We start from the raw sequence: 14,421 nt of genomic DNA on the forward strand, positions 1-14,421 counted from the left end.
TTTATCGCTATTTTTCAATGTGAACTCAACCCGGGCACTGTTTCAAAAAACAGGCTTCCTTAAGAAAAATAAATTCAAATAGCAAGTTTTTAAGATCTGGTTCCCACTTTTTATCAACAAAGTTGCAAAAACATATTCAGTCATACTAAAAGTTTCATGAAATATTTTGTTCAATTAAGTGGTTGGACTGAGAATTCAGACAGTCTGTAGAAACTATTCAATTCTTCAATTGTTTTTAACTGAAAAAAAAACATATGCTGCAAAGCAAATAAAAAAAATACTTTAATAACTTAAAAAGTCGGAGGAGCATCTTTTATAACAAGTGAGAGTATAAGTGAAAAAGGGTAAAAGGTTCTATTTTACTTTCATTTAAATGATTACGTCTCAAATGGCATAATTCCCATATGGCATAAAAATGAAAAATTTCCCAAATGGCATAAATTTCATGCAACAGTTGCTTTGGAAAAATCGAGAACAATTTTTTCGTGAACAATGTGAGAAAATTAGTCAAATTGTCAATTCAAATGTTGATTGACATTTTATCGTGAAAAACTTGTAGAACTTTTTATCAAAAGCAAGAAGCATAAGCTTGCGATTATTAATAAGCTGCTTGTGGTCAATTTTTTTCGACAAATCTGTTGCTTAAATTTGTTTGGAAGCAATTAATTCCAAATCTTGTTCACATGCTTTCGTTCCTGACAAAATGATAGAAATAGAAATTGATAGAAAACGTTTAAATTACAATGAAAACTTGAAATTTATGCCATTTGGGAAAAGTTTCCATTTTTATGCCATTTGGGAATTATGCCATTTGGGAAGTTACCATTTAAATTACTGGATGAGAAATTGCGACCTTTTTCAAAGAATTTAAGATCATATAAAATTTATTGCTGATTTCGTCAAGCAAACATTGTAAATTAACGTGGTAGCTAAGTTTACATGTGAGACGGTCCGTGCTAAATGTAAGCTCTAAATAATTGAATTGAAAAAACTACAAATTGAAAAGTATATGGAATAAACTGAAAACAAAACACGAAAAACTGAATACAGAAAACTACATTTTGATTGGGAAAAACTGGCCTCCTCAAATAAATTTTCCAGTTTCCAATTATCGAATTTCCCCCGGCAAGACGATTTAAGTTTAAATTTGAAATTTGTCCAAACATCAATCTCTTTTCGCAAAAACGTAGATTGACGAATAAAAGATTGATGAAATCAAATCTCTCCTTCGTTACCGTGATTTTTAACATGACATCCAGTCTAAGCGAAGTTGAGCTTTCTATAAAATTTTAATTAGTGAATGGGAAATAGATCCTTACAAGTGAGGGCATTTCGTGCAACCTTCTATCAAATACGATATCTGAATTTCGAAAGAGTTAGCAAAACAAAGAGATAAAGCTGCACATCACAAACAACCGCATAAACAACAAAGCGTAGCTCTAAACACGTAAGAAAAAGAAAAAGCAAAAAGATACAGAAATACACCCGGAAATAAAACCAACTTCAAAGCATAATGAGGATAACCGGATGCTGTGCATGCAGCACAGAAAGTTCCGACCACATTCATGAAATTTAAAAAAAAGTTTCAAATAATTCACTTTGGAATAATTGTAATTAAAAAAAATTGAAATTAGTATTTAAATTATTAGTTGACAAGGTTAGAGCAAAATTGATTTCAATTCAAAAAGAAATAGCCCAACCAAAAAAAATCATGATTGATAATTTTGCGAATTCACGAAACTTAACTATTACCAAAAAAATGTTTTCCATATGCCATTCCCTTGAATTGAGTTACCACGAAAATTATGCATGAAAAGCTCATCTTTTTTGAGCGAAATCGCAGAAAACACTCATAATTGTTTTGTCCAGTTTAAAAATACAAGTGAACAGAACTTTGCCTCAAGAGGAAATTAATATTTTATTTTGCGTTGGCTGGATCTCATTTATTTAAAACTTTTTTCGTGTGTTCAATATTTGTTCTATCAAATACTTTTTTTGAACTTTTTTGTGTTTTTTTTGTCTTAAAATTTAATATAAGAGTTAAGAAGTTCGCAGACAAGCAATCCTTTTATTGTACAAACATTATGTTTTTCTGTAACTTCCTTGAGAGACTTTTGTTTTTGAGAGACTTAATTTTTTGTTCATTGAGAAATATTAAGTCTCTGATTATTTCATTTTGAGACCATTCAAGACAATTTAAACTAGAACACCGTATTGAAGAGTTGGTTGAATATATGTTTTGCGTACTTTCAGAAGTGTTGAAGACTTGAACAACGCCTGAATTGATAGATGATTGGTTCCATTGTCTCAGCGTGATTAATACGAAATTGATATGAACTCACTTGAATTTTGCATCCAAATCACCTACAGTGAACTTATTCGATGTTGAATCGAATGCAAAATTGACATTTATGTTTTGTTTTTATCAATTGTTAACTTACTTTGGCTGATACAGAGACAAGTGTTCTTAAGATTGGAGAGATATTTTTAATTTCCACTTTTTATAGCATCGTAGACATTTTGTGTCATCGGCAAACATTGTTATATGCGCAGTTTCCGACGTTTTAGTTAAACCAATTATAGGAAGAAAGAAAATGTTGGTCCCAAATGTTGAGCCCTGATGCGCTTCAGTGTGAATGGATTCGAAATTGCTTTTTCAAAGTAATTGACCCAAAGGGGCAATCAATCCCCCTGGTTTTCCGAATCTATAATCAGATAGTCTATACGCTATAGTTATTTTCAATGTTTCAGTGCCCACAAAAATTTTAAACATTGACATTTACGATATAGCTTAAAGGTGAAAAAATCTTTCGTTAAAGCAGAAAAATTCTCTGAACATTCTCATGCATTTATCAAAAGATAATCATGCTTTAGTAAACCAAAAAAAACAGTAGGCAAAATAATAGTAATCATCAAAGTAGACAAAAAAGGTCTATGTCAAAAAAAGTCGTTTTAATACTGTTCGCTAATAAGATTCCAAGCAACAATTAGCTTCAGTTTGTGACATGAAAAAAAAATTGTAGGCTGGTCAAAAAAGGAAAACCTATACGAAAATCCTGTTTGTTCTCTTTTAAATTGTTTAATGATATCGAAGTTTCAATTAATCTGAAAGTAAATTAGAGGCGAAAACTGTCTGCAATTATTTTAGCTGGGCTAGAAAAAATTATTACTTTCAAAACTCAGAATACTTTCAAACACACCGGAATCCTCCAACACCATTCTCTGTCACATACCTAGAAATCTAATCTCCGTAATAGGGCAAACCGAAAGATGAAGAGCAGTCACATTTTTGAACCCAGTAACGAATTAATCCATTGCAATAGAAAGTATGAGTTAAGTAAACGTTAGTTTATTGATTCAACCGGGCAGCGAGACGAACTTTCTATTCTGATATTTTTTTCATTTTTTTTTTCAAGGCAATCTCAGGAAACGCAAAAAAACCAGCAGATGACGTCTAATAATAAGCTCCGTAAATCCCTTTCAGCCGTGGTTCTATCTTTAGTTTTTTTATACCAGAAGAAAAGAAGAAACTGTCTCAGAACTGTTTGAGCTGTTACAGAGCAACCTGTTAATCTTTGAGAATTTAATTTGACATCGTCGACTATCAATTGAAAAAAAATTCCTGTCAACTCAACTAAAAAAATTGATAGGAAAACAAAAGCATGCAAAATCAAGGTAGCTCAATTTTAAATTAGTCCATAGTATATTCTGGTAAACTAAACTAAAATTATAAATCTTTGATCAGCCAACATATACCGCATCATATCTAAATTTAAATTCAATTTAAATGCCGCAGCAAATTTAAAAAGACAGCTAGGGATCTGATTCGATGCAAACTTTAAACCCATCGTAGACTTGTTTGCTGTTTTAGATTTTGCACAAAACAAAAACTAGACCCATAAATTGAGGCATTTGTCTTTTTCTGGGGTCAATTTCATTTGTCTTTTTCAGTTTTCAATGAGATAAATTTTATAACCGAGGCTTTTTATAATTTAACTTTGAAATAGATCGCTGACCGCTGACCGTTCCCATACACTTACCGAAGCAGAAAAAATACTGAAATTGCAAGCATGCTAACAATATTATTTTTGGAGCCACTAACTACTGCGTTGAAGGCTTTTTGCCGCTCTCAAAGTTCATTTTACAACTTGGCATTTATACCAGTTTGTGGCATAAGACATTAATTTTTCCAAGTTATCGAGTCAAAATATCGGAAAGGCTTTAAGTTGAAAAGTAGAAGCGATCAAATAGCTCCTTTTTTTTTAACTCTGACTTCAATAAATGGTGAAAAACACTTCCTTATTTCTTTAATTACGTTCTAAGTACTTCCTGGAAAATCGAATTGTAAGCTGGTCAAGAAAAGAAAATAGATCTTCCGGACTCACTTTTTTGAAATCCTTAATGAGATGAAAATTTCAATAAATCTGAGCGTAAATTAGAGACAAAACCGGTCTTGCAATTATTTTATCTAAACTAGAAAAAGATTCTAGATAAAACATTTCAAACAGCCCAAAATCCCTTCTCTAAACCATCTTTTGTGACATAGCGTGAAATCTAATCTCCTTACTGGGGCTAAAAGAATGATGAAGAGCAAATAAATACTTGAACCCAGTAACAAATCCCCGCTTGTAATAGAATGAGGTAAGCTTTGATGTATGAGCTAACAAATCGTAAATCTATCGTTCCAAAACCGGAAAAAAGGAATGCTCTTTGTATACGGGTGTATTTTTTAAACTTTTTTCTACGCAAATTCAGAAACTAAAAATAAACAAACAGACGTCAAATATTATACTAAATAAATCTCTCTCAGTCGTGATTCGATCAAAATTTTTAAATTTCGAAACATTGAATTTTTTCGAAGTTTTGCTTTTTAGATGAAGAAGAAAGAGTCCCCCTTCATATTGAATCCTTCTAAACTGGTGAAAATTCCTAAACTATTTCCATCTCTCGTTATTTAAATCATCAGTTTTTGCTCTGAGCCAGATTTCACTCCATCTTTCCACAAGCACAAAAAACGACCTTTTTAGCTCTGTCAAACTTTATTTTGCAAAATACATGTAGTCCGAATTTTCTGAGCTTGGCAACAGCTAATCTTTTTGTTCCGACTTGCTGCTAATCTTAATCGTCTTGTTCCGACAATTGAAAATCGGGAGGAACTTTGTATTCTGATCTGTTTTAGTTTTTGTTCCGACCATTGAAAATGGGGAAGAACTTTGTATTCGGGTATGTTTTAGTTTTTTTTCCAAGCAAAATCAGGTACCACAAGTAATCATTGGAATGAGTGATATAACGTTTCAGGCGTGATTCGATATTTAAAAAAAATCAAAAAATGTCCCGGTGTTAAGATAAACTGGCCTGAAAGTTTTGAGATTTAGTATAATTTCGAGCGAGTAACGCGATCGAGTAACGCGATCGAGTAACGCGATCGAGTAACGCGCATTGCATGGAAATTTACTTTTTTAGGCCTTTAAAAAATTTTAACCAACTTTAATTGATATAACTATAAAGCAAATTAGTTTTAGATGTTTTATTTAGCACTCATTTGGCAAAAAAATTCTTAAAAAAAAATGAAATTAATATGCAAAAAGTTGGAAAATTTTTTAACTTTTTTTTTCACTTGTTTGTTTGCAATTCATTTTTTTGAAGACAAGTAATGTCGATCATGCCCAATTCAAAAATTTCTCTACACAAACGTATAGTTCTTAATCAGACCACCAACTAAAAAAGACACTTATTTGAAGAAAAGTGAAAAACAAAAACTTTTATTTTCTACATCGTTTATGAATATGGTAGGAGCATTCTGTATTACTTACACAGCAGTCGGCTATGCTTGTCAGATTGTGAATTTAATTTAACATCGTCGATGATAATTTGAAAAAAAAATCAATATCAAAAAAATTCAAATAATTTATTTAGTTCATAATGAAGGTTCCTTGACCAATGGTTCTTCAAACATCAAAACGAAACTCGAAATCTTCAATCAAAAAATCAAAAACAAGTTTAATTTTCGAAACTAACATTTAGTTTAGGTTTTCTTTCCATTAGCTAGCGGGGAAAACTAATGATGCGAATAACTAAGGGCTCTTACATTCTTAATTGCCCATTAGTAAAATGAGCATCACCACTTTTTTCCCTTGATATACTTTATAAAACAAAGCAAAAAAAAAGACAAAAATTAAGCCGAGTTGACGCCACCAATAGAACAGTAAATACAAAGAATAGAAGAGAAAGACTAGTTTTCTTTTATCAAAGCAAACTGCGTTTCAGGCAAACAAAGAGCTTCAAAAATATTTGAAAAAATTGATTCAAGCTCAGAAAAACACAAAAAATTGACAAAGGAACCAAAATAATGGTTAAAAACATGAAAAAAGGAAACGTTTTATTGATTAAAACATTGCGCATTGTCTATTGTTTGATTATTATTACACAATAAATTACATTTGAATTATGTTAGATATTCGGCTTTAGCAGTTTTCGACTAAAATGTGTGTTTCTAACCGAGAAGCAGATGAAATAAATATGTAAAAAAAAACATTTTTGTGACTCTAAGCACATTTTAATGTTACCTAATTGGGTTCTACTTCCCTGTGAGAATTATTAATATTTCATTTGCGTTCATTTCTCTGCAACTTTAACCCGCGCTTCGGTTGGTTGTAAAAATCTATACTAAACAACAAAATATTTATTTCCACTTGGTCAAATTTGATTCTTTATTTAAAAAAAGCGAAATTGATCCCCAAACAGAGGATAAATACTCTAAGCTCTAGTTGATTCTGTTTAAATTGAGCAAGCAAGCTAGTTGAATTCAGTTGAAGTTAGCAAATTAGTTAAGAAACTAGATGACTTTTTGAATTAGAGGCAGTCCAAAATTGCTTTATCACCTAAAATGTTCCAACAAACAGGTAGGAATGCTTTATTTGAATTTCTTTTTGACAGTAAATTAGATTCTGTTGATTTCTATGAACAACAAAAAAAGTCGTGTTAATCACTAACAGCCATTTTGGAACAAACAAAAATGGCAAAGAGTTTTCCGACCTCCTTTTTTGGATCCTTGAACTTTTTCAGAGCAAAAACTCGACGCTCTTTTAGTTGACGATAACCCTGAATCTTTAATAATCTCGTTTAGTTTGATCAAGTTTTTCTTTAATACTACTTACTCGCTTTAACTTTGAGGAACAAACAAAAGTATCATATCGGGATCTAAAAGGTGCTTCCGTAGAAAAAGTCGACAGGTTAAAAAGTAGACACACGTCGTGAGCCAATCAGAATAGAGAAAAGAAAAAACTCCGCACGTTTGTTTCGTTATCTCGATTGTGATTGGCTTTCGACTAGTCTTCTTTATGAGACTCGATTGTGATTGGCTTACGACTTGTCTATTTTGAGACATGTTTACTTTTTGATCGCACTCTCTCAAAGGTTTTCATAAAGGTTACCGCCTTTCCTTTTTCAACACATTTTCAACCTACGAAAAAATTTCCCCGCCCACTTTAATCTCACTGGCTTTTTTCTTGCCAAGTTAATCATCCACTTTTATTTAGTTTTAGTATGTCAGGTTAATTTTCATTAGTATATATAGTATAGTTCAAATAGAATGCCAGGCCGGCTAAAGTAATACTTAAGAACCCGGATTGACCTATAAAAAAATGAAAAGGCTTGTTCTAAAATTCCAAACAAGGAAAAAGAAAAACCGCATGCTGTGCAAGAAGCAGAGAAAGTTCCCCCCAAAATCATTAAAAAGAAGAAAAAATATTTTGTTTTAAAATTGGTTCGTTTCTTGTTCGTGTTGTTATGAGGGCATATGAACGAAAGTCTAGAGCTTAGGAATATTCGATACTTATAGTAAATTAGGAATTAGTCATGATTGACAGGTTTCTTTCCAAAAACTAGAGAAAAAAACGCGGAAAATTTTTCTTGTGAAAAACTTTTTATTCCCCAGAAGACTCTAAAGGAAACTTCAAAAATTGAATTTATTGGAGTACAGATACATTTTCACGGCTTCAAAATAAAAAGCATGCTTGCTCGCTATATTCCCTCGATTGTGAGTTAAATTAAAAACTTTAAAACCACTTTTTCCCGCGAAAAAATGTTGAAACTTTTTTCAAATTCCGTTCGAGTCACGGCTGAAAAGGTTTTTATATGATAAATCACTCGACCCAATCCGATGATTATTTGTCGTGCCCGATTTTTGGATGTAAAAAGAAAAAAACACACCCGAAGACAATGTTCCTCCCCCTTAAAACGGTCGTAACAAAATTGCTTGTCATACAATTCGACACACGGAGTATATGGAAAAGTGATTTCCAAACTTTCATCAAACATGAAAATTGAGTGATAAGCAATTTTTTACATGAATACAAACAAAACAATTCAAATTCCTGCATTCAGCGTAATTTAGAAATTCATCAGCTGTAACAGATTGATAGTTTTGAGGTTGTTTGATGTTATTTTCAGATAGAAGTTTTGATTTAATGTTTTATAATTTATAATTATTGCTATTATTGTTCCGACTATTTGAAAAAAAAGGCAGAGGAACTTTGTATTCGGGTGTTTTAGTTTTTTTGTTTTCCAAGCAAAATCAGGTACCACAAACGATCATCGGACTGGGTTGATTGATATATCATATTAGCGCCCACTCGGTCGAAACACATTACAACATTTCCAAAACAACATCCCAGTGTCGAGAAAAGCCAGTGTCGAGAAAATATTGACTTTTAAAAGTTTGACTTTTCGTCTAATTTCGAGCGATTATACGGAGCGAGCATGCTTACTTATGCTTAATTTAAGCCGTTCACGAGAACTTATTTATGCTTAATTTTAGTTTTACTCGGGAACAGCTTGTTTATGGAGCTTTTTAACGCCATTTTGGGAATCAAAGAATTCAAAAAATTTCTGCAAAAATTTTTTTGAAATTTAATTCTTTTTAAATTTTCAGTCAATTTTCTTCAAAAACTGTTGCCCAATTTCCCTTTTTTAAAATGACTGTCGAATATACCTATGTTTTAGTTTTTTGTTCAGACACTTTTATCACATCAAGCAGAAAAAGCAATAATAATTTTTAAAAAATGTATTTTTTTAAGACTATGGTCGAAACATCGGAACATTCTGTGCTCCTTGCACAGTAACTGCCTATCTTTGCTTCAGACCTGGCAATTGATTAATGACCCAAAATGCAATCAACGCCTCAAGGGTTTCCGCAAACTTTTAATCAAATACTTTACTGCCTGTCATCAACATAACTACTTTTAGCCATTTAAAAAACTAAATACGATTAGTAGGGTCAAAAAGCAGTAAATATCTGAAATTGAATCAAGCTCTCAAACTTATAATTAAATTTTTAGGTGTTATAAATAATTTCATTTCAGAAGCCAGTAATCCATTTTCCCGAACCAAAAACTAATCGATTCTTGTTATTTTCCACAAATATATAATCCAACTAATTATAACATTCAACAATTACAACCATTTCTGAACGTAGGTAAATACTAAAAACTTGAAAAACCCCTCATTATACACGAGTTCGAATTTAAATATTCTTCAAATTATTATGATTTTATATCAAGACTCGCAAAAGACTAATTTACCGGATTGCAATCGATCCCTCAAATATTTCATGAAATTATCATTAATTATGCTGTGTCATAACCAAAGAGCATTCAATTAGCTGAAATGCAATCCATCCATCTAAATTTCGGCAAATTTGGACATCTACCAAAAATTACTGATACAAAAGTAGTCAAAGAATGAGAACAATCCCTTCTATTTTCAGCGAAATTGTCATAGAATATATACAAAATTCTTATTATTACTATCAGTCTAGGGCACGAAAAGAATTAATTATCCAGAATGCGATCAAATACTTCTTATGTTATCATTAAAACTTTTATTTCAGGGGCTGCTGACCCAAAAAGCAGTCAATTCCTCTGGTTTTTTGTGAATCATTATAATCAAATAAATGGCTCATGATTTATAATTATCTTTACTGTTTCAAAGCCCACAAGTAGCTTATTATCCGAAATTCGATCAACCCCTGCGGTTTTCCCCAAATGCGTATTCAAATACATTTTTTAAAACAATAATTATTACGATTTGAATGCCTGCAAGTACTTACTTAGCCGGAATTTAATCGAATACTGATCTTTTTCGTGGATATGAAATCAAATATATCCTAAGTTAACATTAACTATTGTAATTCAGGATCCGAAAGTAATCAATTACCCGAAACGCAATCAATCTTGCCAGTTTTCCACAATTTTTAATCAAATGATTTTTTTAAAATTATTATTTTAACTATTTTAAGACCTGCATGTAATTAATTAACCGGAATGTAAATGAACTCTCAAGTTTTCAGCGAATAAATAATCGAATAGTTCATGAGTTGCATATCTAACTATTATTTCAGTACCTCCAAGTAATACACTACCGAATTCTGAGAAGTCTTCACCCTCTCATTTGTCTACCTTGGGAATCGGCAGAAGCAAGGGCGAATCAGTAGTCACTGGGACCAAATCAGAAGTGAACTTGAGGAAGTTGTCTTCTCGTAGTGTAAAGTCACACCAGGATGTTTGTTTTGATGAACAGAATTTGCAAAATTCGTCGTCAGGAAAACAAAAACAAGAGGTTAGTAAAAAAACTATTATTGTTTCGTTACAGCGAGCCTAGACGTCTGAAAACAGATTAAGATGTCTAATGACGATCTTCCAACTGTAGTCAAGTTATTAATACTATTATCTTAGCAAGCTGGTAAACAATGTATTACACAGAGGCGAAGCAGCGATTCGCACCACTTGCGATAAAATACAAAACAGAAATATGGTAAAAAGAGATCTATCTAACTAAATGAATGAAGCTAATTTTGAAAAAAAACATACCAAGTCAATAGAATGTGAAACAAAAATCGAAAGAAAATTTACGAAGCGGTAACCAGGCCGAAAACACCAAGCATAAACCTTTTAAGCCGACAAAATTTTTTCAAGACTTACAAAAAAACTAAGTTTTCAAGCTCCTCTGTTCCTCAAAAACACAAGCACACAAACTTTTTTCGCTCCTCGAACGACGCAAAATGAGGCCACTGCGCCGATTTATTATAGGGTGTAACCTATTAGGCCGGAAAAATGAAAATTCCGATAATCGAGATGCTAAAACACAGCAAACATAAAAAGGAAATTTCGAATGGGCGGCTATTTAAAATGCTAACATGCTCAAAATATGTCTGTTGTGGTAAAATTTCAACAGAGAATGAGTCAAACGAACGATGCTTCATTTCAGGAGATGAGTCCTGTGAACAAAATAATTTATTGAAAAAAATGGTAGCCGATTTCAAAACCATTACCAGTCGCAAGGGTAATGATTATTATCTAGTCTAAAGACAACCCACTTCTATAAATTACCCGCATTCAAACTGAGGATTTTTTGGAAAAAATTAAAATTCTTTATGTTTGATAGTTACAAGTTTAATAGTTGCGTCTTTATAGCAAAAAACCTCTGTTAAGAAACGAACATGGTACATTCGGAAACATGGGTCTTTTCTGGGATCTACTTAACAACCCAACTTGTTCAAGAAATGGGAAAGATTGTTAGGTCGATTAAACTTGTCGAATCTTCGACCAATCAGAACGCAGCAAAATAAGAAATCGTAATAGAAAGCTCTAGTTCTAATTTACTGTTTAATTTGAAGGGGCGGAGATTAGATAGAAGATACTATAAGGGGGATTGTTAAAATGACTCTTTTCCGGTTGTGCGGTGCTTGAAAAACCGCTGATACAAAAATTTATCGGTTGAAAGTAGCTGATACAGAAAGAAATCTGAAGCTTAACTTCAAACATATTTGCTGATTCAACGTTTTGGTAATTTTTGACCGCTAACAGAAAAGACTCGAAAACAGCGAGGTTAAAACTTTATGATTCCAGCTTAGCAAGAAAATTTAGCTTTTATGTTTTTCACATTATCGATTTCCTAATTGTATGTTTTTGTGATGATTATCTTTGGTTATCACCTTGATTAGGTGATGATTATCTTTGAGTAGGAATCAATATTTACGAAAACAAAAAAGCCATTCCTCTGATATAATTCACATCGAAAGCTTAATATATCTGCTCTGCTAGATCATAAAAATAGGATTTACTGCAAATAAAACCCTATAAAAGGCTTGAAATACCATAAATCATCCAAAAATTTCTCAACTTTTTTTAGAAGCCTACCAGAAAATTATCTCTGCTCGGCCGAGCACTAACCAACACACGCAAAATTTCCCTCGGCAGCAAAAACCGAAAAGTATCGGCGCCAGCTCGACCCACAACAATGGATTTAAACGACCAGTTATCCAAATCTTACACCGCTTCTCCCGAAAAATCCCCTTCCAGAAATAATTCCTCGTTACTTCTTCGAAAGATTTCTTCGGCTAAATACAAACTAACGAAGTCTTCAATGGAGTCAAATTCTATGGATAAAGAACCAGCAATGTGTAAATTTCATACGAGAATTATGAAATTTAGACGGAAGATGGTTTGCAATTGTAATGCACAAGGACCTAAAGTGTTCAACTCGGTGAGCGAAATGAGCAGAAGCGAAGACGTGAACACATTTTGTCCCAAGTGCAGTAAGCCTACTCAAATGTTAGCCTCAAGCTGTACTCAAAACGCATTCAAGTAAGTTCAAACATTTGAGAACGTCTAAGAACTTCTTGAAAGCTTTTAAGAATTTAAGAGCCTTTCAGAATTTCTAGGGCACTTTTAAAAATTTAAGAGCCTTTAAGAACTCCTTGGAAGCTTTTAAGAATTTAAGTGCTTCATTTTTTTTGCAATGATTTAACTAAAAAACTGGCACTTAGCTATTAAAATCAAATGTCAGAAGCAAAAGGCATTTTTCAGTTAAATCGTTGAAAAAAAGATGGTTTTAATTTTAAAATTTCAACATCCAAGGACTTTCAAGGAAAGATTTAGTCCAGTTCATGAAAACTCGTCAAAATCAAATCTTGAAAGTCCTTGGATAATTTATGTTTCTTCAGTTCCGCAATCAAATCTTTCTAGTGTAATTTACATTAAGAAAAATTTTAAATATAACTAGAACTAATTTTGATGCATATTACATAAGAAAAAAAACATTGAAAAACATTGATTTTTATGCGCATATTGAAACCAAAAAAAATCATTTTTGAATTTTGAATTGAATTTTGAATAGAATTTTTGAATTGAATTTTTTATCGGACAAGATCTGACTTTCATCTGATTTTCTAGGCAATGCTACATGGTTGACAAACTGTTTAATGACGCAGTAATACACGAGAGCTTCGGGGCTAGATTTCTGGGAAAAGAGAGTCTTCCCAATTCAGTGATGCGAGACGCAAAGAGGAATACTGTGATTAAGACTCTGATGAAGAAGTTCGAGAAGGGACCGAAGGATCTAAGGGCATACCAGAATGTGTTCCTGTCTATTGAGGGTGAGCTGAAACAATGATTAACTCCAATCAAATTCCCCGCCTCAAATTACCACCTCAAGTTTACGCTTCGGCTCTCAAATTTTCTCAGTATCGAGAAAAACTGGCTTAAAATTTTTGATTTTTATTTCAATTTTGAGCGCATAAAGCAAGCGCATAGAGCTGAGTAACCGGCTATCTTTGTTTTAAAAGCGATTTATTTTTTTCTCAAAAACTTTCAAACACAAAAGAAGGTTTTTAATCGTATTTTATTTCATTTTCTCAAGTAAACAACAAGAAAAATAAACAACAAGAAAAACAAATATGTAAATAAACAAACAATTAAAAAATCATGTTAAAAATACAAGCAAAAAAGCAAGGAAGATCTTTTCCGATTTCAGGCGAGTCATTCATAGTGACCAATGTGATGACTAAAGAAACCATGTTTGCTCACTCTCTGGACAATCTGCCTCTGTGGAGTGTCGGAGGGGCCAAGAACAAACTACTCGCTCTAGTCCAGCACCACAACCCCCCTTCCAGCAGAAAGGTGTCCGCCTCAAACCCAAATAATGGAAACCAGGGCGGAGGACATTCAAGGTCAGGATAGTTCTAGGAGCAATCGAAAATAGGGGCGATTTAGGGGGATTCGACCACCTCACCAACTTAAGGGTCCCCCCTTTGGTATTTTTAGGACATCCATTTCAAGCCGAACTAACATAATTTTTTGAGGCGATTTTGGCGCCGATATATAATAATTTTCAAAGGGAGCGCCGAAGTTTTTTGAAGATCCGCCCTCTCAAGAAAAATTTAGATCCACCCATGATCGAAAGGAACTTTCAAAATACTCAAAAAAGCTATATTGGTCACTTCTAAGCCATTTTGTTCAGCAAACTAAAAATAATTAATACAAAAGTAGCAACCAATAGCGGATCTTCAAGTTCAGTTTCATTTAGAAAAGAACCATGTAATCTTTTAAACAACAGAAAAAAAATGGAACTTCAAAGAAACCT

The 14,421-nt window shown here is 32.6% G+C and overlaps 2 protein-coding genes across 5 annotated transcripts in view; one reads left to right on the plus strand and one right to left on the minus strand.

The window, feature by feature from the left end:
- LOC134855605 (uncharacterized) overlaps window positions 1-14,421 on the plus strand; it is a 101,202-nt gene that overhangs the window by 83,870 nt on the left and 2,911 nt on the right. For 3 of the 4 annotated variants that reach the window (XM_063872144.1, XM_063872142.1, XM_063872143.1), the window contains 4 exons: window positions 10,400-10,617; window positions 12,190-12,644; window positions 13,233-13,435; window positions 13,813-14,008. In XM_063872144.1, the coding sequence (XP_063728214.1) occupies window positions 10,400-10,617; window positions 12,190-12,644; window positions 13,233-13,435; window positions 13,813-14,008 (1,072 nt within the window). Of the gene's footprint in view, window positions 1-6,653; window positions 6,903-10,399; window positions 10,618-12,189; window positions 12,645-13,232; window positions 13,436-13,812; window positions 14,009-14,421 lie in introns of those variants that run through there. The other variant, XM_063872145.1, reaches the window with a different exon arrangement.
- LOC134855606 (snRNA-activating protein complex subunit 3-like) overlaps window positions 1-14,421 on the minus strand; it is a 495,355-nt gene that overhangs the window by 37,288 nt on the left and 443,646 nt on the right. The window lies entirely within an intron of this gene.

Source organism: Symsagittifera roscoffensis, chromosome 10 (genome assembly GCF_963678635.1).
Source record: "Symsagittifera roscoffensis chromosome 10, txSymRosc1.1, whole genome shotgun sequence".
In the NCBI taxonomy this organism is placed as follows: domain Eukaryota; kingdom Metazoa; phylum Xenacoelomorpha; order Acoela; family Convolutidae; genus Symsagittifera; species Symsagittifera roscoffensis.